Genomic DNA, 22264 nt, shown 5'->3' with positions numbered 1-22264 from the left:
TGAGTATATGTTTCAGCAGTAAAGAAAAATCTGCTTGGGTGTTAGTGAGGTTGTCAGTCTTGTTCACTGTTATATTATTATTTAGATTCTCTTTAGACATTTTTCACACACACAACCGCCACCTTCCAACTTGCTTTTAGTTTCTAAATGTAGCACTAGTGATGTTTGCTACTAGAACATTATCATGTTTGCAGTTTAGTTGCAGAGAAATGTACTTTCTAGAAGACGGGGTTGACTAAACTGTGTTTTGTGTGTAACGTTCTACTGTTGTTATGTGATGTTATCTCGTTTTTTGCCCTACCTATATAAATTAGGGGTCACTCACATTGCCTCCATAATAGCTTTAGGCTGTCAAAGTCAGTTCTGTTCAACGTCCTTTTGTAAAATACTTAGTCAGAGGTTAATAGGGTGGCAGGTTTGCTCAATAGCTCGGCTGCAGCTCAATCATTCCCTCTCCACAGCCACATCCATCCTGCTTTCTGGGCTTTAAAACACAAACGTGTAGCAAGTAGTCTTTATTATTATTTTTATTACATTAATTCCTCTCTTGCGTGTATCTGTGAGTAGCTTGTATGAGCTTTGACCTTTGCATTATTTGTATCACATGGAGAAATGGCGCCATTATGTGCATGCGCCTTGAAAGCAGTAATTTAATCAGAAGCACTTTATGAGTGCAATTAAAAAGCTTGTGTTGCTCTTGATGAAAACAGGACAAGGTTGTCAGGATTATGTAAACCTGGCCCTCTGAAGACGACAAGCCCTCTCCATTTGTTTTTAATGCATTTGGAAGAGGGGACTGTGTTATTGTCCAATAAATCACCTCGCCAAAGCCCAAATGCTTCTGCGCATGAAGCGCTCTCATCTGCTCAAAATAAATTGAAACCACAAACAATATGAAGAGTTACCCTCTATTAAATAAGCCACACATTGCCAGCTAACGCTAGCTAAAAGTAATTATACACAAAAGAGTGGCTAATTGTTTTAATTTTATGCCTCTCATTTGGAACTGATGAGAGATGAATTTAAAATGGAATAGTTGGAGGATGACAGATTACAATGGGAAATCCCTGGCATACTGGATGCCAGATGAGCTCAGTTCATGGAGCTGGAGAAAGAGAATGGCTGAATTATAGACATAACACACTTTAATATGCCATTTTTATAGGGTGTTTTTGTGTCTTTAGTGTTACATGTAATCATCTGAAGTTATGTTGTGTTTAGGTCTTTAGACATTGTAGTAATTTATTTTTTAATTGCACAAAAAATGCATTTTCTAGAGTGAAGTAACTAGTATTATTATAATAGTGTTGTGTTATTGAATACTGCATTTAACTATTGCACAGTAGATTGTAGCATCTGTGGGTTGTATAGCAGGTGAAGTTTAGTTGCATAGAAACATAATTTTAAGGAAATAGTTATATATTCTGCCCCAAACTAAGTCAACTATTTATAAACGAAACGTTATGCTGCCAGTGGGGCACATTTAAACCTAAATTAGCCTTTTGGCTGTCCTACCTTTACAGTGGAGGATGATGTGCTGGTTTGAGGGGCTGATGTCAGCATCAAAGTACAGACAGTGAGCTTTATTTAACTCACAGGTTAAACACCGTCGTGGGAACAGCCCCACGGTTTTAACACTGACAAGAATAGAGAAGGAAAAATTAAAATTGTGTAAAAATACAAAATGTGAAAGACAAAAACATATAACAGCAGTTATATATTATTATTATTATTATTATGTAAATATTTTATTTTTAGCTGTCATTTACAACATCAACAGCGCCTGCAGTGATTTTCACTCATCAGCTTTCTCCTTTAATGTACATATTGTATAATCCATAAAAGAAAATAGAACAACAGACATCATGTAAATATTCATTTTAATGAAAACACTATTTAAATGCACATCAGAAGCAGTGTAAATACAGTAGCTGTCACCAGCATAACTACGTGCACAACAAACCTGTAGAGCTGGCGTCTTCGCGGTGAACCCTCCGTGCTGAGAAAATAGCTGCCAGGAGAAATTAAAGACAGTAAGATACAGACATGTTGACTCTAACTCTGGACCTCATTATCATATTGTTTGCATTTTTTACATTTAGTTCAGACATCTACTTAGCAAACGAGACACTTTTGTGTACAGGGCCTGTGTGGTATCCATGACAAATTAGAACTAAAGGTCACAATGTTGATTGTCTTAAATGGGACTTATTGGCAGACACACTGGAGGCGTGTTAAAAGAGGTGAGACTTACAGGTTGTCAGAGTTTTCATCGTAGGCAATAATCTTGGTCACCTCCCAGTTTCCTGATGTTAGATGGCGGACTTCGTTTTGATCTGCTCTGAACTGAGACAAACAAAAGAAGGTGAAGACAAGGACAGGTCATTTATTGTATCTGGAGGTGGTAGGCGCCATCTAACTCCTTGGATTCTTTCTGCACAGGTCTCATTTTAGAGAGCGTCCTCAACACAGAAAGTGTTCGCAGAAATAGACAACTTTCAACTTTAGAACACTTGGAGGACTGGCTGAAATATTAAAGGAAAAATAAAAGAGAGACTACACTTTACATTGGTGCAAACAAGCAAGACAAACAGGCAGTGTAAATGGCAACAAACAGCAGCATCTTTAGCGGTAGACCTGGGTTTTGCTGGATTATGTCTTGACACAATACTGCAGGTCAGGAGTCAGGTCAGGTCCTGATTTTCTAACTCTTTTTCTCATGCCTGCTCCCAATTTCAAATTTCTGGGGGGGTATTAAGATGGTTCTGCAACCTTATCGCTAGATGCCACAGAATCTTACAAACTGCATCTTTAACCCTTTCATGCATAGTGGTCACTAGAGTGAACAGCTATTCAAAAGCTGTTCTCTTGTATATGCATGGGTTAGTGTTAGTGTGACCATGGACAATAGTTCTGTCTTTTTGTAGAAAATCCTCTGCAGTTCATCGATCAGTGGCTAGGTTCAACATTTTTGATAAGTATTAGAAAGTGTTAAGATGCTGCATCAGATTAGCATTATTATTATTTTTTTTAATTTCATGTCTTTCACACCGTATATCATTCTCTGCTATTGGTTTGTTAAATACATGTTTTTTTTGTTTTTTTTTTTAAAGTCAGACGCATGTAATTTTTTTAATGTAACTCCATGAAAGATCCATTAAAAAATTTTCAACTACATTGTTTTTTCATGCCTAGATAGGAATAAAAACACCAGGTTGTTTTGGTTTAGATGTTTCCCTGTTTGTTCCCACTAACATCACTGACAGGTAAATTGTCTCTAAATTCAACCTTCACCTGTGTAGTAAACATAGCGATGTGATGAAACTCTCCACGTCCTCCTTGTTTGACCGGGACAGTCAGGAAGAATCTGCTGCCATCTTTGGAGAACACCGGCTCCTGGTTCTGCACAAAGAAAATACGCATCGGATTCTCCACAGCTTCTCTAACTTAGTTTAATTTGTCAACATATTTCTATTAAAATGTTTTATTTGATTTGGGGAATTCAGGCTGATGGATTATTTTCTTCTTCCCTCTTTTGAGCGTCACCAAGATCAGCATGTTGCTAAATGATACAGTATCTGAAACCACAGAATATGTTGTGTTATGTGTGATTGATGTAGACATTGGAATGGGTGTTGTGATATTAGGTGTTGCTTTATATCTGAATGCGTGCTGTGTTTCTTGAGAGCTCTACTGTAGCTTGAGATGCAAGATGAATCTCAGCATGACCTGGCAAAGTTGTATTGCATCACATCGTATTGTATTGTATCGTATTGTAAAATATTCCCTGATACTGAATGCAATCAATTGTATGGTAGAACATGGGTTTTTACCAGCTATAAAATATTTATACATTAGTTTCACACCTTTACTTCTATGAAATGATCTAAATACTTCTTCCACCACTGTGTTTGTGCTACTTCCTATCTTTATTCCAGTCCATTTCACAGACTAATATCTCACTCAAACTTCAATATATTTTCAGGCAGTTTGACGATAGCACTTTACTGCATTTCGAACTGAGCAACTTTTGCCTTTGGTATTGCTGCTTCTGAATTTACTTTAATACTTATCGACCACTGAACTTGACCAGCAGAAAATCTAAGCTTTAAAATTCTGCTAAGTAAAAAAACAAACAAACGTAACACCCTCACTGGGTATTTTGCACTCAATGTTTATGCTGCATACTGAGGCACTGCTTAACTACTACAGTACTTAAGTTCAAATTTCTGAAGCCTACAATTAAAACTCATCTCACTCAGTAACTTAAACTGATTCTGCTTCAGAATGAGAGAGTTTACCAAGAATGAGCCTCTCCACATTTCCAGGAAAAGTAGAATTGATCCCAGAGGTCTTATGTGACAATCTTACATAAAAATAAATTCACAGAGACCCCTCTTTCTGCGCTGACACAGACCTCACAGTCAGTAAATGAGCATCTAGCAGATTACTACCTTAACAAAGACAAGCTATGATTACCAAGACTTTCAAGTGGTTAAATTACCCAATGCTGCAGCCAACCATGTATGGCTTCAGGGCTGTACGAACAAATTCTGCCAGAAATGTTCTCTCATCTGCCTTTGCCTCCCAACGCTCCAACTACATAAAACATGCTAGAGCTGAGTGGAGGCTGCACGGTTTCATTTGAAAAACAAATGATATAATGTGTGTTTCTCAGAAAAAAAAAATACTTCAGGTAGTCATTTCCCCAGGTCTAAATGGGACTACTGATGCAGTGGTACATTTCGGTCATTTGATGGTAGGTATTGTTTGTTCATGGCTGTTCCATGACGATACTAGACAAGCTAAGATTTAGGGGATGACTGAGTCATGTGCAAGCAGATTACTCAGTCTCTTAGTTACATTACATTGTTCTGTAACCTCTAGTGGACGTAGTTATTGTTGACAGGAGAAAAGCATTAAGTCAGGTGACATCTAAAGAGCAAGAAAATCAAAACAGTGTAAGGAGGTCATGGATGGATGGAACAACAATATTAAGGCAGTGATGGCAAACAGTGAAATTCACCAGCATTTAGACTGTGACAAAGAGGATGGAGAGAACGTTACCTGCTTGGAAAGCCAGAGCTCAGAGCTTTCTTCGTGTCTCTGAAAAAAAAAATGTCACAGCAAAATATCAGACTGCTGCTAATTCACTCAGATCAACAAAATCCTGACAACGTTTCCCAACTCTCTTTATCCTCCTTAAGATTGTGAACATAGAACACATAGAACACAGTGTAATCACATCATTTCACAATATGTTCTTTTCATGTCAGCAAAATGTTTGTTTAAATTTTTCATATTTCGTCAAACTTATTTTGGAAAACTCATCAGTGAAATGTGTTTCCAGACAGAATCATCTGTCAGATAAGGGATCCTTTATTTTGCAGTAACATGCCACCGCGGACACCATTCCCAGTCTGTAGTTCAAACCAGTATGCATGAGCAGGAGCCAGTCCCCTGCCAGTCTTGGCAGGGGATTTTGGACGCTGTGTCCAGGCCTGAGCTAAGCTGCCTTTTGGCTGCACGGCATGTTTGTTCATGCAAATCACACCAAATCAGGAAGCACACAATTGGTGAGCGGCCTGATGAGTCCCACAGTTCAACTGGGGGTTTAAAACTGCTCTGTGTCATCCAGATATGGAGGAACATAGAGAGACTTCATGCCAGCAGATGTGCGGTGATTTCAGCAAAGCTTCCTTCAAGCCAAATAATTAGTAGTTCAACAGACACACCGGTTAGGGCTGGTCACAGCAACACAAGTCGGTCACAAGTACTGTTTTACAAAACTAAAGACACAAGTGGTAAGGAATGGATTATATAATAATAATATAAATACAATAATAATAAATAATTTGCAGTAAAATTGTATTATTTAGTTATGTAGCTTTGCAAGGGGGCGCTGGGCAGGCTGTGGAGAAGAGGGTGTGACAGTCGCTTTCAGGCATGACAATGCTTGTGTGTGACACCGATGCTAAAGAATCTATTCAAGAATTCTTAAATAAGGGAAATGTTTAAACGTACAGGAAATAAATAAAAGTATATATGCTACATATTCCATGTGATTGTGTCCATATTTGTAAATGGTCACCAGCTATTATGAAGCTAAATCCTTTTGGTTTGACTGCTAATGTGATTTCATTTTGCTGGAACTCCAGTAGATTCTATCCTGTGAAGTATTAATACTGTAAATAATACACCTGACTAAAAACCATTTTATTTATATTATATTTATTTTCTATTATCTAGCTAGTAAATGCATTGAGATTTGATTCATATGCTCACTTGTGGCGTATATGTATGACAATAAAGTTTTTATTCTGAATCTAAAATTAAGACATTTCAGATTTCCTTGACGAATTTCCTTCAATCTGAAACATTCTTATTTATGATAACTTCTGTATCTGAACCAGAATTGAAATAGTTCCGTTTCTGTGCAATTCAGATAATACTAACTAACTGCTGAAAAGGTTAGTGCCTCATAAAATGCTCAAGGAACCTGCACTTTCTACCTAACATAAGTAGTAGATAGCATTGTTTTTGCCATTCTTACTTAGCGCCTCTTCAACTTACAATAAAGCACATATCAGATATATATCAAATAAAAATGATTTAGAAAGAACTAGAGTTCTTTAAAAAACCCAAGTAAAAACAACAGGAAACAGAAAGTAGACACTAGTGTTACCTTGGAGCTCAATTCAGAACCAGGCTTGATCAAATACAGTATAACTCTTGCCTAGAACACTCCACACACTTCGAGAAATAACTACTTAACCTTACATGAACTAAAGACTTCATGCTGCACTAGATAGCAAAGGAACTTTAGTAGGCCTGCCGTGAATCTTCTGAGTCGATTTGATGGACGTTAAAATTTCCAGCTTCCTTTCCTAGCAAAGAACACACTTTTTTTAATCTCCCTTCTACACCCACACAGACCGTGACACAGGCTCCAGTTGTAGTGTCGCACACAGTCAGGATGGAGATATTCTGGGCGCGGTTCAACCACCTAACAGATGTCTTGGTCTTGCTGATCCACTTCACCATGGTCACATAATGTTCCCTGTGAGAAACAATATAATTGCGCGGGTTATTTGGTGTTCTGTAAGTAGATGTACACTGTCAAAGAATTGGATTGTTATTTTAAAATTCTGAGTTTTTTTAAATAGTCAAATGTGCATGACTGAAAGATTTGATGAAAGGATTGTTTTACCAAAGAGCTACATTTCTCAAGACACAAGGTTAATTTCTCAGCTTCCTGGTTCTTACAACTTTACCAAATGACTTTACTGGCAAGCTACTGCTTTCATTTAGTCATGGCTCCCATACACAGTTCTTTCGTGGTGGTAGAAGAGATGTCACCCGAGTGCATAAAGAACATCATTTAGATGTTAAGAGTTGGTGAACATTTTACAAGACTAATTATTTTCTGGTAGGGCTCAGTCAGTTTAGTACAGCTCTGAACATACTCACCAGGTGTGTGGTGAAATTAAATAAAGTTACAACTACACTTACTGCAAAGAACGGTTAAAGCAGCTAGCAGTGCACACAATTTTCCAATTAAAGTTGCAAAGTGACCAGTAAGGAAAAATAATCATCCAAAGTTTGAAAAAAAAAAAAAAGAGTATTCAGTTAGCAGGCACAGAAGCTCAAGCAACATTTTGACAGCGGCATGCAGCTTCTCTCACCGTAGTTTAAGCGTCTCTGGAGGCATGAGCTCCAGCGTGTGCGTCGGCCCGTAAAGATTGACAACATAGAGCTTCACCACCGGGTTGGGTTGGCCAGCCTGCGTGCAGAACAGACAGTCTACATATTAGACCACAGCCTCACATGATTTCAGTGGTAAAATTCTTTATTCAAACTGATAAATGTGACTGTGGCTGCCGAATGACTGGAAATGAATAACTATTTGTGAGCAGCTCTTAAAAAGCCCTTTAAAATTGCCTCAGAAGCACATGCTGTTAGAAAAATACATGTGTTGTTATGCAGACACTATTATGAGTCACGTTTTGTCTGACACCAAACAGTGCACATGAAAAAGACTGCTGATTAAGCATGATGCATTACAGAAACACTTCACTGAAGCATTCGGAAATTACAGCCATAAACAACAGGCATTTGTGTTGTCAGGAGTCTCATTTGAATGTTGTTCATTGTACAGATCCAAGAAAAAGCATCGCTCACACACTATAACACTGCAGAGATGAAAGCCGCATACTGTTAAATGAATTCTAGGAGTTACTTTGTTGGTCTGTGTACTCTTGTCTTTTGCACAGCACCTGAAACAGCTCACTCTACAGTAGTTTGACTTCCTCTGCATTTCAAAATGACATCTGATGTTCATTCAACCTACACAAAGACCTCCAGAGAGAGCAACAGTTTTTGTTTTAAAGCGAAGATGATCCAGCCGGCTACTTTGTGGAAACGGGGTTGTTGTGTATGACGACTGTAGTGTATTGCGTTCTGTTCAAGTGAGGTAATTGGTTCCCTGCCTCTTTCACAGTGTTCAGTCTCCATGTATGAGTGAACACTGGTGGATAGCAGCGGCAATAAACACCCACTGGCAAACATATAACAAAACCATTTTTTTACTGTTTTTGTTTCTAAGCTTTTTGCTTTCAAACTGCACTGAAAGTGTCAAAGTGTACAGAGGAAATAACTACCCAAATATCAAAGCAGAAATGGTCCAGTTAGTACAATACTAACTTCTTAAAACTCATTATATGGGGAATACTTGTTAGGTTATGTGTGCCTTTAAATTATTTGTGTTTTGTGGTAGACAACCAAACACCAGTTAACAAAAAAATCCAGAGATGTCCAATGTCCAGAGATCGCTGCTGTAGCTGAGATGTATTATACAATACATCTCTTTGTATCTCTTTTTTATTAATTAAGTCCCTATATTAACCTAATACATCAAATGACTTTGCTTTCTGCCTGAGAGTGAGATGAGAAAGTAGATACAGTACCTACTTTGTGTTTGAGGGTTAAGAATAGAGCTAAAGAGACTTCACTCCCTCCCCCCAAAAGAATGAGTAAATGAGTAGGGTATATGGTGTTATTATGGCATGTACAGTATGGTTCCTGCATGTTTTACCTTGGGATATGGATACTGCTTTCCTTTGGGGTATGCCATGCCAGTGAAACGAGGCAAAGCCATGTTGGGTACCAGACTGTCATTGAGGACCAGGAAGGCCAACCTTTCTCCGTCAGGCGACCACCAGTGTGCCACATGGGTATGAAGGATCTCCTCTGTTTAGAAGGCGGCACAGAAAAGGCTTTTTTTTTTCACATCAGTCTTGCATTTTGAGAAGAACTTCACTGACTTATAGAATTATACAGCATGTGATCTGCTAATGCCACTATATATACAATTTTGTTGAAGTTTTCAACAGTACCACTAGGGAATACCAATGTTTCAAATTCTATAATAACAGCTTTGAAGCACAGTATACTTCAGCCTCATATCAAATTTAGAACTAAATTCTTTAGTCTGAATTTGTATTAGCTGTTGATATTACATTAATAAAAATCTACATAATGTAACATAGCAACATTACTACTGCACGTCACACAGCTTGTTGATATACAATGAAATACAACTTTACTGTATGTTGCTACCAATGACATGTCACTCGACAACTCCATTGTCACAAACTGCTTGTAACAGCATAAGCTCCAATGTTTGGACTCGCCTTCCAACACCTTCCAACAGCACATGTACCATGAAATCAACACAACTTTCTTTTATCTAGAAATAAAAACCTCCAGAACCCGTTTTACATCCAAATCGCTGCCACCCATGTTCTCACTTTGTCTTGCTCTTGTAATCAGATCGGCTTCTTCCTCCTTATCGCTTACAAAGCCCTCCATAACATGAATCCCTTCCCTCCAACTTCTAATTCATCACATCCTAGCATAGGTTCTCCACTTTCAGATTCAAACTGCCTTTCCCTCCCTCACTCGCCCCATTCTGAGCTCTTTTCACATGGATATAAAACATCGTAACAAGCATTAAGAAATGTCTAAGATTGTTTTGAATGTGCAGCTCTGTCACTGATATGTGTTTGCTAATAGTTTTTCAATGTAAAGCTTAGAGTACCTTTTAAGCACTGTATTATTAAAGGGTTATTACTATTATTAACATTCATTTTTGTTGTGATTATGAAATACTGCTATTGTGACAGCAATTACTATTTGTAAATAGATTTTAATTAGCTTTTAAAACATCATGTACATGACAAAGTGCTTTCAGATGACAATACTAATCTGTGTCACTGGTAATAATATAAGTACTGATTGTTTATATGCTATAGAATGTAAGTGACAGTAAATGTTGAAATGTGTTGCTATTGTCATTTCATAAAAGATGCAATCTTACTTAGTACATAATGATTATAAACAAACACATTCTGCAAATACTTAAGAATCAAACACAATGATGTGGAAAAGAAGCTGCTATAACAAAAGAGGTATTAAATGAAGTTCTAATGAAAGGTCAACAATCACTGATTGCTGAGCAATTAGACTTAAGAAATCTAATTAGAATAAAACAGAAAAAAGAAGCAGCGGTGAAGTTACTGCGGTTGTTTGCCTTTTTAGAATTAAATGGGATTTACATACATTTATTTTCTCCTGAGACATGGGCCAAAATGTGTTTGCGGTGTGTGTTTACTTAAAGCACATAAAATGGCTCCTCACAGCCAGTAGAGAGATATCTGCTCTAGAACAAACATTATAAATATTTAATCACTGTCTTTTATAAGGAAATATTTCTAAACACAAGCGTTTTCAGCTTAATGAGACAGCGTGTCAACGCTTTGCAAATTAGGTTAGACAGTGTCATTATTTGCACTTCAGCAATGTTTAAAACCTCTGTAGCAAAACAGTTTGTCACCAAGTCATTATCTGACATCAAACCCCTGCTTGTCACAGAAGCACCCTCGCATGTGTTCTTCAAATGGCTACAAGTAACTGCATGCTCTGTCTGGTTTTACAATGACACTGATTTAGAACGTATAAAAACACATGGATATGTACCTTCATAGAGCCAGTCAGCAATCCCATTGAAGATAACCCCATCCTTTCCTGAGGATGTCAGCCTTAGAGAGTTACTCTTGACATCAGACTGGTAGTAGATGTTATTTTCAAATATGTAGATCTGTAGAGACAACGCACAAATGAGTTAAATCTTACAGAGGGTACAGGAAGGGATGGTGAACTGCTGCAAGAAAGAAAAAACGGTGTACATGGCTGTAAAAGTTTAAGCAAGTTTCAGTTGAAGAGAATAGGGGGCAGTGCAAGCCTAAATAATATCAAAAACATTTCCAAACATGTACAGTATATAGATGTTTGGTACAACACAAAAACCAACCAAACAAACAGTACTATTTCATTTCTCAGTATTAAACAGATTCCAGCCTGTTTCAGATGGTAACATAATCTGTCTTTGGCCTTTCCAACGAGCCAGAGGTCTGTGGCCTTGTGCTCTTTCATAAAAATTCATTAGCAAAGGGCCTTTCTCTGCACACAACCTTACAGTCAGCAGTCTGACTGGTGGGCATCAAGATATCATCAGTCCAGAAGGCAGTCTGTGCATGTGCTAAAGGGTTCAGACAAATTATGATTTAAAAGCAGACCCAAGAAAGTCTCCCCTTAAATGTGGAGTTAAGATAATTATTATTGGCTGGATAGTGTAGTGGTAAGATCGCTGCTGGAGACCCAGGTTCAAATCCCAGCTGTGGCCTACCTCCAGTGGGTGTCCTTAGGCACGACCTCCTTACGTTTACCCCTGCCTTTGCATTGTACCTTGTACATTACTTTGGATAAAAGCATCTGCCAAATGCCTAAATGTAATTAGCCTCTAGAAGTTTTATTGCTGCAGGTTTGAGCACATAACAGAAGATGGATAAAGTGTTTTGGATATCTGGGTTTTGGAAACAGAGAGTTTCAATATACAGTGTTGATATTCTTATTTTTTTATATGCTATCACCACAAAGACAGGAACAATTGCTTTAAGTAAAGCTGGTGCCACACTAAAAGACTTTGATTGATTTGAAAGTAGCTTCTTTCCAGTTATGGAACATTTTTGAATGAATGTTCACTGTAAATCCAGAAAGTGTAGGGCCTTCACACAAAACACACAACTGATCAGTTCCCTTAGAAAACACTGTCATCCTAAAAAAGTTGCCTGCACAGAATGTATGTCTGCAGGCAACTAACAATGACTCAATTAACACTGATATAGAAAAACAAACAAAAACAAATTGGAGCAGCAGAAGGCCACTGAATGACTCCTGATATTAAGCCAAGTCAGCCTGTCACTTAAGCCTGCCGCTCTCTGCCAAGTGCCAGAGAGTGGCAGAATGGACTGGTAAGTGCACGGGCACAGCGGATCCCATCACTTAGTATTCCTTAATGAACTAACAATCCCTGCATGTCTGTTGAGATCAAACACATGACATTTAATAAACTTTAAATGTTGTAAAATCTTTAAAATCGCCAGAGACAACAGTTGTATGACGAAGAGGCATTGGGTGAGGTGGCTCAAACAAGGTCCAAAGAAACACATTTTCAAACTGGCAAATGTCCTTATTTCTTTATTTAGCGTGACTACATGTGTTTAAGGCATTCCATAAAACTACTTAATTCATATTCTCTAACTTTCTGCCATCTTACTAATGAGAGTGCATAAATCCCCAAACAACTGCTAAGAGGTTCACTTACAACCTCTTCACAAAACACACCTATCATTGTATCCAAATGCACTTCTTGGTAATAATGCTCTGTATGCCACCTGAGAGCTGGAGAGCCTTCACATCTGTCTAGCTGTCACTTCCTTATCACCATAATGACTTCCTAATGGAGTCGCTCTGAAATGTGCAAATACGGACAAAGCAGTTCTACTATGCTTTACACATTTTGCTGTCAACAACAAAAAAAAGCCTCCCCATCTGTCTGGCATAGATAAATACAAAAAAGTATGATGGGAAAAAATTTGCATCTAATTAGGGTCCTTCAAAATGTGAACCTGAGTACATTGTGAGTAGAGCGGGAAATTGTGAATTAGAAATGCCTGGCACTAAAACCACCGACAGCAGACAGCACCGTGCATCTTCACAGTTTCAATGCATATGCAATAAAGGCTGAAGAACACAAGACACAGCTCCGAGCATTGTGAAATGTGCCATGACACTTTGCATCCCTGTTCATGTGGCATAATGTCATGCACAGGCTTGGAACTGGAGATGAATGCTTATTTTGTTGGCTCTAAATCACACCACAAATCAAAATACACTGTGCTCTGTTTCTGTAGAAAGTCTGAATCAGATGGTGTTGGGCCCAAGGCTAGAGAAATGAATGACTTGAAGTTAACTCATTTAACGATGTACGTAACCAAAGCTTATGTGTGTAAGCTGATGACCCAATGTGTTAATACTTCAATAAAGTGTTAATGGAAATGTGGTTTTCATCAGACTCACACATTCTCATACTCAAACATTATGATCTTACAATAACTTAATTACTCTTAAGTATGACACCTAAATAACTAAATGCATGAAAAAAATGTCATTAATTTTCACTGACACTGAAATGCAATAAATCTAATGCAAGTAAAGCAGGGCAGTGTTGAAAGGCAGCGTGAGAGTGTGAAATGTGTTTCAGTGTGTCCTCACCAGTTGTTGGCCCTGCACTCCCCAGGCAGCATACTGCAGGACGGAGTTCACTACCTCCGGTGGGTCTAGCTCCCAAACCTCTCTGAACAAACGACAACAGGTGATGACAACAACATTTAGGAATAGAATGATTGTGTGATTTTTTTTTATCTGGGCATTCATTATTGTATTTTTCACCAGCACCATACTATCCACTTTTCTACACCACCCTCCTGACAGCCAAGTCTGGTCACTGTTTCCAGTTTAACTGATGCTTTGTAAATCAATCAGTTCGTTTTCATTTCATTTCCTTGGTGTCTGTTTTTATTCTCTCTGACCCCTTGAGCTGCTCATGACAACAACAAGGAACAAATTCAAATGAGCACCAGTTGGCAACGGACCCACAGTCTGGTACCAGAACAAAGATGACCACGGTAGAAAGAAAATACCAGAGTGGTGTTAAAGGGCTGATGAATGAACCCATGTTTTCCTCTGAGTGCTGCTGTTGATGGAGCAGATGTACAGTATACTGTCGACGATTAAGTCTGCACATAAAGTACCTTTACCTTTGGTCCTTGCCAGTAATTTTGTACTCTTCCTTACTTACTTCATGAACAACAGTCCTCTACTTCATCTATGTAATTTTTATGTTTTTTAATTATCAAGTAGATTTGTAATCCTGCTCAGTTAATTATCCAATGATGCTTTCACCCACATTCTAGGTTAATTATTGCGTCTACACAGTGTGTTTACTTTACGACTTTGTTCATGTCACTCTGAATACAGTACTGTCTAAACATTGGTCTGGTCTGACTTTAAAAGGCTTCATATCAATTATGTTTGGAGAAGACTGGACAACCCTGCCTCAACACGACACTATTAATGCAAGGTAATCGAGGTTGCAGCTTGGGTCAGGCACTTTAGTTGTGCAAATCTGCACAAACCAAGAGTTATTTCCCCTCTGACAACAGGTGCTTTTAACCACACAGGTTGCCTCGTCACAGCTATTGAGGGAAACAAACTTACCGTGTGTGAATATTGTAGATGCTGTACGAGGCCATGTAGGAGTGGCGGTAAACCTGCCCAAGAAAGACAAGAGAGTGAGAGAGAGATCAAAAGACGACTGTCTGAAACATTAACAAGAGAAGCAGCAGTGCCAGAGATAATGACATCATGACAAGGAGGCATCAAACAAAACAGACTGCAGGCTGTTCTCTGTGATAGAATCTGTAGACAATGCAATTTGCATGGGTGACAGCTGTGGGACAAGACATTTTAATTCCATCTGAGAAACCCATCATTGTCGTGTGCCTCTGCACTGAAAGCACAGGAGAGGCAGAGAGAGAGAGAGAGAGGCATTCAGACTGACGGAGGGGTAGAGCTGTCTGAAACCGCCCTTGGAGAAGCTGTGCCTGACATGATAATAGAACTTTGGCTGTGAAAGGTGATCAGGCACAGAAAGGCTATATTGTTGCATTTTATCATGAATGTGACACTTACTGTATGTATTCAGCTCTGCTACAAAGCAGAGGAATCGATCACAGAGTTAAATTCTTTACTTTCTGTATTCTGCAACCAAAAATACACTGATTGACAGTGGATATAGGATGGATCTATACTGCAATGTGTCATGCAAGGTCAATTTATTACTTAATGGAAATTAAACTTGGGTGAATCATGCCTTTATGTGACAGGTGGACAGTTTGACTGATATCACTTTGATATGCACAGAGGTCTGTGTTGAGGTTACCAGCACCTGTAGACATAAGCAGTCATCTGGGGCTCTAACCAAAAGAGCAGTGACAAGCTAACATGAGTGAGCTGAGCATCAAAGATGTACTATATGCACAGTTACTCCAAAGAGAGACATCTGCACTGTGCTAAATTAGCACGATAGTATTTGAAATGATGTTTAGACAGTTGTTTAACCTAATCCACATTCTCTTCTACTGTGTTTTTGTAGGTATTATAAAGTATGCAATAGCAAATGTTGATGGCTGAAAACTGTGGCACCACTCACAGTGAACATTTAGTAGGTAATAAACAACCAAATGTGTGGGCTACATATGAATAGATGATGTACCAGTGCACTAAAAACAGAAATATATCAACTCTGAACATGCTTTTAGCTCGTATTTAAGTTGCCTGGTGAGGCAGGTGTAGCTCACCAAACCCTGAAAAATGGCTATCAGCACCTTTCTATTTCATCTAGGATGTTATAGCAAGAACTATTGTGCTCACCAATGGCACAAATGAGAGGTTTAAGTGCTCCCTGGTACACCTCAAGGGTCTGAGCCAGAGGCTACAAGTGCTCTACATCATCTTCGAAGTTGTTGTCCAAGATTGGGTCCATTTTGGACCCGTCCTTCAGGCTGTCCATCCCAACAGAGGCTAAACCTTTTTATTTTCTCCTTCCTTTTTTACAAGTGAGTTGTGCCTGCTGGCGTGCCTGATTCCCAGCCCACTAAGGCAAGAACATGACTTGACTTCCTTAATATGTTGGAAAAATTGGTTACTGCCGTCTTACAGCTTATTGCATATCCCATCAAGGACATTTTCCACTATACCAGACGCACTATATACTTTATATAAGCAAACTCCACAAACAGAACAATTTACATTGCATTATTGGAAACAGGTTAATTATTCTTAACCCATGTTTTATATTTATTTAAACAGCAATACAATGTTGTGGTAACAGATTCAGGAGCTCATTGTGTGGGCTATTAGACATCTTAGTCCAACATAATCTGGTGGAGAGGGAAGAGGAAAAGATATAATGTATTGAAAAACATGTCAGTCGCTGTTTGACCACTGGTTAGTACAGCCATGAGAGCGCTTTCTCCATTTGATGGAAATAACATAACAATATATATAGTTACTATTATATTAGCATTTTCATTTAAATAACTTTACACACACTAATTGGTCCTGTCCCACTGTCGTTAGGCACACACCTTAACAAACCAGCAGTGTTTATCATGGTTATGGCTTCATTCAGAGAAAAGCTCCAGCTGGAACCTGGGCTTGAACTTAGTCTGCTAGTATTAGGGCCCTGTGCTCTGTGCATTTGCTGCCAACCACGAAGCAATTTATTTGGTTTCAATTTTTCTATGCACAGTAACTGTCGCTTCCTTCAGCCACAAATAAGTTAATCTTAATAAAATCCAACAGTCACAAAACACAGTTTCCACTGCAGTTAAGCTGCATAGGAACATTGCAGGAGACTAAATAAGTATGAAATACAAATGTAATCGCGACCCATAGATGGAGATATCCACACGTTGTCTAATAAAATCAGAATACGTAAGTACAGGGTATTCACTGATATTTTCAACTGTGTGATACAATGTGGTGTAGGCTGTTTTTTTAGGAGCTGGGGTTGGATTGGTTGACTTGAACTGAAATAAACATCTATTAATTTTAAACTAACAAGTTTGGCATCTTAATGATTTTTTTAGATAGACCTACTGTACCGCATTTAAAACATAAGACAGAAATAGCAAATCTGACACATAATAAAATATAAAATATATTTACAGACACTAATAATCACAGTTTACAGTAGCCAAAATCCTGAAAATTTTAGGTCTTTTCTGTAGTTTAATAATAATAATAATAAATTAGTGTGTAAATGTGTATTCATCACAGTATAAGCAGTAGCTTATACACAGGATGCTGTGAGTGTAAGCTAAGCGTCACCTACATAAAACCACAAATAAACTGCTCTATCTCCATTAACTGTAAAACAATACCTATGATACTACTGTAGGTTTATGTTCCTGCTTAAATAAAATCTAACTCCTACACAGTCCAGAGTATTCCACTGTATTTTTCTCCAAAGTGCATTCCACAGTGCAAAACAAAGCAGATGTTAATGAGACTTATGGCAGATCCAAAGACATTATACAGAGACAACAATAAAGCGTTGGAATACAGCCTAAGCACCCATGCACAGCCCATACCAATAAGGTAGAGCATCAATAATACAGACTCTTGTTCATGGTGAAAGTGAATTAGTCTTTGGAGAGAAGAGGAGTTACTGCGCTCCAAGTGATGCATATTGACTTTAAGCGGAACGTAACTTCTCAGTGCATACAGAATGTACTGCAGTTCACAAGGGTTTATTCTGCGCTATATAAATTTGCAGGCCTTAGAACTAATATCTCCGTGTTGTGGAGAGCTGCACCTGGGACTAAGAACTGACTCCCCAATGTGCTCTAGACACATTTCTCAAACTCCAACTGAAACTTCATAATTCTCTACCATGAAATATAGAAAAAGCCTCCATGTGCCCCAAATAAGCCCTCATATAATCTTTTCAGCAACACTCCTTTAAATTTGATATAGAGCTCAAATGGGTACAATGACCTTTGCTGCAGGCTTGATGATAGAAACAATAAAGGTTGTGACATTTTCAACACTCCAATATAATAGTGACTGTGAAGATGAATATAATCTCCAAATCTAAATGCATTGGTAAAATAAAAAACATATTTTTACAGTACAAGATTGCTATTTGAGATCACATGTAGTGTCTAAGATGAGGAACTTTCAACTATGGCTTTTGGTGTTTGAATTTGGATTTGATCCCTTGATATTTCCTCATCCTCCAGTCGTTGCTTTGGGACTGTGTTTAAATAGAAGAGTTAATGAAGTGTGGTACGCTGTGATTCTCATGTGCGGTTCCGTCAGGTGACCACTTGACATGTTCAAATTGGTGACATTCCTGTACTTGGGGATAATGGTAAGAGATCAAGAAAAGAAAGGAAACATAATCAACAATCAACTTTTAGTGGAAATAATGGGGCTCAGGCGGTAGAGCAGTCATCTATGAACCCCAGGGTAATGGTTTGATTCCAGCTCTCTCTTAGTTGCTTGTCGAGGTGTCCTTAGACACGACACTAAACGTGAATCCTTGGTGCCTCAAAGGGGCAGCCTGTCCACAATGCAATTACCCCACTGTGGTACTAATAAAGGTTTCTAAAAAAAAAAGGGGCGATTCAGTGAAATCTGAGTTAAATTTAGCTAAATCCCCATTTTTTACATTTCTCTCTGAAGGCATTGCTTCATGGTCACTGAATAATAGCTCACCCTCCCCTGCTTGGCGTCAACCAAGTTATAAGCAAATAGAAAATTAATAACTTAACAGAGGGGGTTCCCTGGATGGATGTGTACAGTGGAAAACATGTCGGCCAAATGTCTAGCAAACAATTTACAAAGCACTGGACTGTGGGATATGTGCTGTTGACACAGAACAGCATGTGGTTGCCATGACAACGGTACCTCTAGAAACACAGATTTCAAACTTTGACTTCTGAACTTACATGTTTGTGACTCTGCTCCCATTAAAATAAGCCTGTTTAAACAAACACACCATTAGTTCGCTTCTAGGATCATTTCATCTTCACACCGTGGTCCAGGGTTATTCTCACAGATCAAAACTTCAAACTTCAAACAGCTACAACTGTTATATCTTCTTTTTCGATATGGTCCAAACGATAATTAAAAGGTAAAAAATTCCATCAACTGAAAAACAAACAAAACCATTTCCAAGGATTTCTGTCTAACTCTAATTAAATATGATTTCTCAGATACTACTCCCCCAATTTTTGCAAGAGCATAATTACATTTTACTCTAAACTTCAAACAACATGGAGGCGAAACGATGGTTCATTACAAATTAAGGTTTTTTTGTGTAGCTTTGACTAGTGTTTCTGTACGTAAACTGTAGTCAAAATAAACTGCTGAGAGCATGGAAACTCACTAAAAATAGCTGGTAGTCACTATGTAGGCACCTGTGATAGCACCTCTACTACAAGAAGCTATCTGGTGTATGTAGGGGATCCAGTTTTTGTAATTCCACTATGCTCTTAGAAATCATCGATTACTATGTTGAGTAGGGTGCAGGAGGGACTAGTCTGAGTTTATGCATTTTAAGAACTCATGCACAGTTTGTCTCACTGTAAATATGGTTAAGTTAGAAAATGTATTACCACATGCCTACTTCATTCATATAAGATAAGATATGAATGAAGATAAGATATGTTGCTACAGCTTTGATGCAGTTGGACAAAGCACGTGATTTATGAGGCGGAGCGTGCTGTTCACTAAGTGTTTGTTTATGTATATTTGGATACAGAACATCACATTGTTAACCGTTTTTTGATGTTATTTAATTATTCATTTGCCACATTGCCCACTATTGTCTAATACAGTGACATATATTAAAGGAATATATCACCTCACATTATATGTTATTATATGGTATGAGCCTGTTGTATGTAGTTCCCTGTGCAGTTGTATGCATGCTGTACACAGAGTACAATACACATGAGTATTCAGCAGCATATAGGGACACAGTTAGGAACGCAGGTGTTGTACTTTAACAACACAATCACAAGAGGGGACAGTTGGTATTTTGTTGGCATAATTGGAGAAATGTTGATTTATAATAGTCGCTATCACCATTCATAGCAGCAGCTATTCAAACAGGCTCATTTCAAATTTATTTACAGACAAAATGGAATACAAAAATGTTGTTTCAGGATGCAGGTGCTGTTTTTCTCCCATAAAATTATACAGCCGATATACGCTTCCTTTTCTGAAATAACAGGTGGTCAGGACTGGGACAGCAGAGATAGTTCCTGTCTCATGTTTTCGCTTTGTTTTCAGTATTAAATATGTGACTCCCACTCGCACTTACCACTTAGCTCATTCTTTCTTTCATCAGCATTTCAGGCTCGAGGTGGAACAATGGAATATGAACTCATCTCATATGAAAATGGAATAAATGACTTTTAAGAGTTACGTTTAATAAGTCATTTGGTGCACTCAGAAGGTAAAGTCGGAGGAAAATTGGCTTTTCAATCGTTGTATTGACAGTCAGACACAAGGAGAACCCTTGTACTGGTATAGCAGAAAAATACAGAACAAATAGAAGCATACAATCCATTTATGCCTTGACATGCAAACAATGGAGGCTGTCACTCCGAATCAGCGAGAAATCAGTCAGCTTCAAACCCACACATGCCTGTGCCTTTATAGCTTAAAGCCATTAAGATATCTTCAGAAAGCAACAGAAAATATTCATATTAACATAGAAAATGGAGCAAATGTCTCCAACTGCAGTCACATATCACTGGAACCAGTAGCCCTCAAAGATCATAGAAGGTGTGCAGAAGAATGGAACAAACATTAGGTTACATTGCCCTCTGACCTTTGACAGCCAAACTCATAATCACTCTTTATCCGTTCATCCTTGAGTCCAAGACAGGTAGGGTTACACCAGCCTCCTGCAACACCTTGTAACAGATACACATATCAGAAAACAGCCACATTAACAGGAACTCCAACTGCAGTATGGAATCAATTCAAAGCTATCATGGGATCAAAGTGTGTGATTATCAGGAAGCTTGTTTACACATTTTAGAGCAGATCTGAGTCTGTTTGTTTTTTCTTATCATCGTTCGTTACAGGTTATGAATACCTGAGAGCTCTGGCCTCATGGCACAATTCACAGATGAAAGGCTGGGATTAAAGCACTGCTGCAGGTCCGGAACATTTCAAAAAAAGCAATCATGTCACAGAATAAATACATATAATGAAAGAAAATGTTTTTGTGTGCCTATTAAATTGCACAAAACAAAGCAGGTGTGGATGCTAAACAAACTCTTTGATAACCTCATATGCTGAAGCTGCTTTGTTGTGCAGCAGGAAGGTTTTGGCACCTGATTGATAAAAGGATTAACATTTATATGTTAAACATTTTGTTAATTCCATGCACATTATAATGTGTTTACAAGCATAATACAGTACTCTTTCTGTTTCATGTAAGTAAAAGTGCAAGTTCTGTCTAAAAAAGTAATCCACTACAAGTAGAAATACCACTTGAAATACTGGGAAACTGATTTCTCTGGCCCTTGATCGGTGTTATACCAATTTGACTTGGCTAATACTAAATAAAACACATTCATATGCTTCGGCAAATTCAGTTAGCTACCCAGTTTGCAATATTTTCCAATCCGAGAAGTTAAATATTTTATAGGGAAGGGATTAGGATGGCTGTCTGGATGTATGAACCAATGGACTTTGACACCAGAGACCTGTGTTAATTTCCTGCATACCCCATGTTGTTAGGTCTTGACCACTCATGGGGAACTCTTCCAATTTTACACTTCAAAGTCTTTTCCCAAGTCTTAGTAGTTTCACCTGACTCAGTGTCAAGCAACAGAATAATAGCGTGAAAAAGAAAAGTGGAATACAGGCACTCTAGATTAATTAAAACACACAAAACCAGGAGAAGAAATTAAAGCAAATTCATTTTCATGCAGATATGACCAGAGTAAGTAAGAAAATCTGGTGCTAATCTATTGGAAAGAAGTGATGGTCGAGGCTACATTAGCCACTCATAGCACAGTATACTGTACCTCAATCATTTCATCAGATCATAAAAAACAGAGCGAATACCAGTGTTTGTCCACAAGCAGCTTTTTGCTACAGTAACATATTCTGCTTTAAAAGCTAATATGCTGTTTTCTGCAAGTTGTTGTTGCCAACATGTGGTCAAAAATCAATTATCAATCAGGCTGCTGATAACAATCACCCCCCT

General features: G+C 38.2%; 1 protein-coding gene across 2 annotated transcripts in view; it reads right to left on the bottom strand.

Moving 5' to 3' along the window:
- The window catches only part of LOC113173854 (inactive dipeptidyl peptidase 10), a 158968-nt gene that overhangs the window by 9861 nt on the left and 126843 nt on the right, over positions 1-22264 (bottom strand). For both annotated transcript variants that reach the window (XM_026377447.1, XM_026377448.1), the window contains exons 6-16: positions 14680-14732; positions 13675-13756; positions 11038-11158; positions 9095-9249; positions 7686-7783; positions 6937-7060; positions 5068-5106; positions 3295-3402; positions 2255-2346; positions 1964-2011; positions 1516-1637 (exon numbers count right to left, since the gene is read on the bottom strand). In XM_026377447.1, the coding sequence (XP_026233232.1) occupies positions 1516-1637; positions 1964-2011; positions 2255-2346; positions 3295-3402; positions 5068-5106; positions 6937-7060; positions 7686-7783; positions 9095-9249; positions 11038-11158; positions 13675-13756; positions 14680-14732 (1042 nt within the window). The remainder of the gene's footprint in view (positions 1-1515; positions 1638-1963; positions 2012-2254; positions 2347-3294; positions 3403-5067; positions 5107-6936; positions 7061-7685; positions 7784-9094; positions 9250-11037; positions 11159-13674; positions 13757-14679; positions 14733-22264) is intronic.

Source organism: Anabas testudineus, chromosome 21 (assembly GCF_900324465.2).
Source record: "Anabas testudineus chromosome 21, fAnaTes1.2, whole genome shotgun sequence".
NCBI lineage: Eukaryota > Metazoa > Chordata > Actinopteri > Anabantiformes > Anabantidae > Anabas > Anabas testudineus.
Note: the sequence above shows the minus strand (reverse complement) of the source record. Positions and strands in the feature narration are given on the sequence as shown.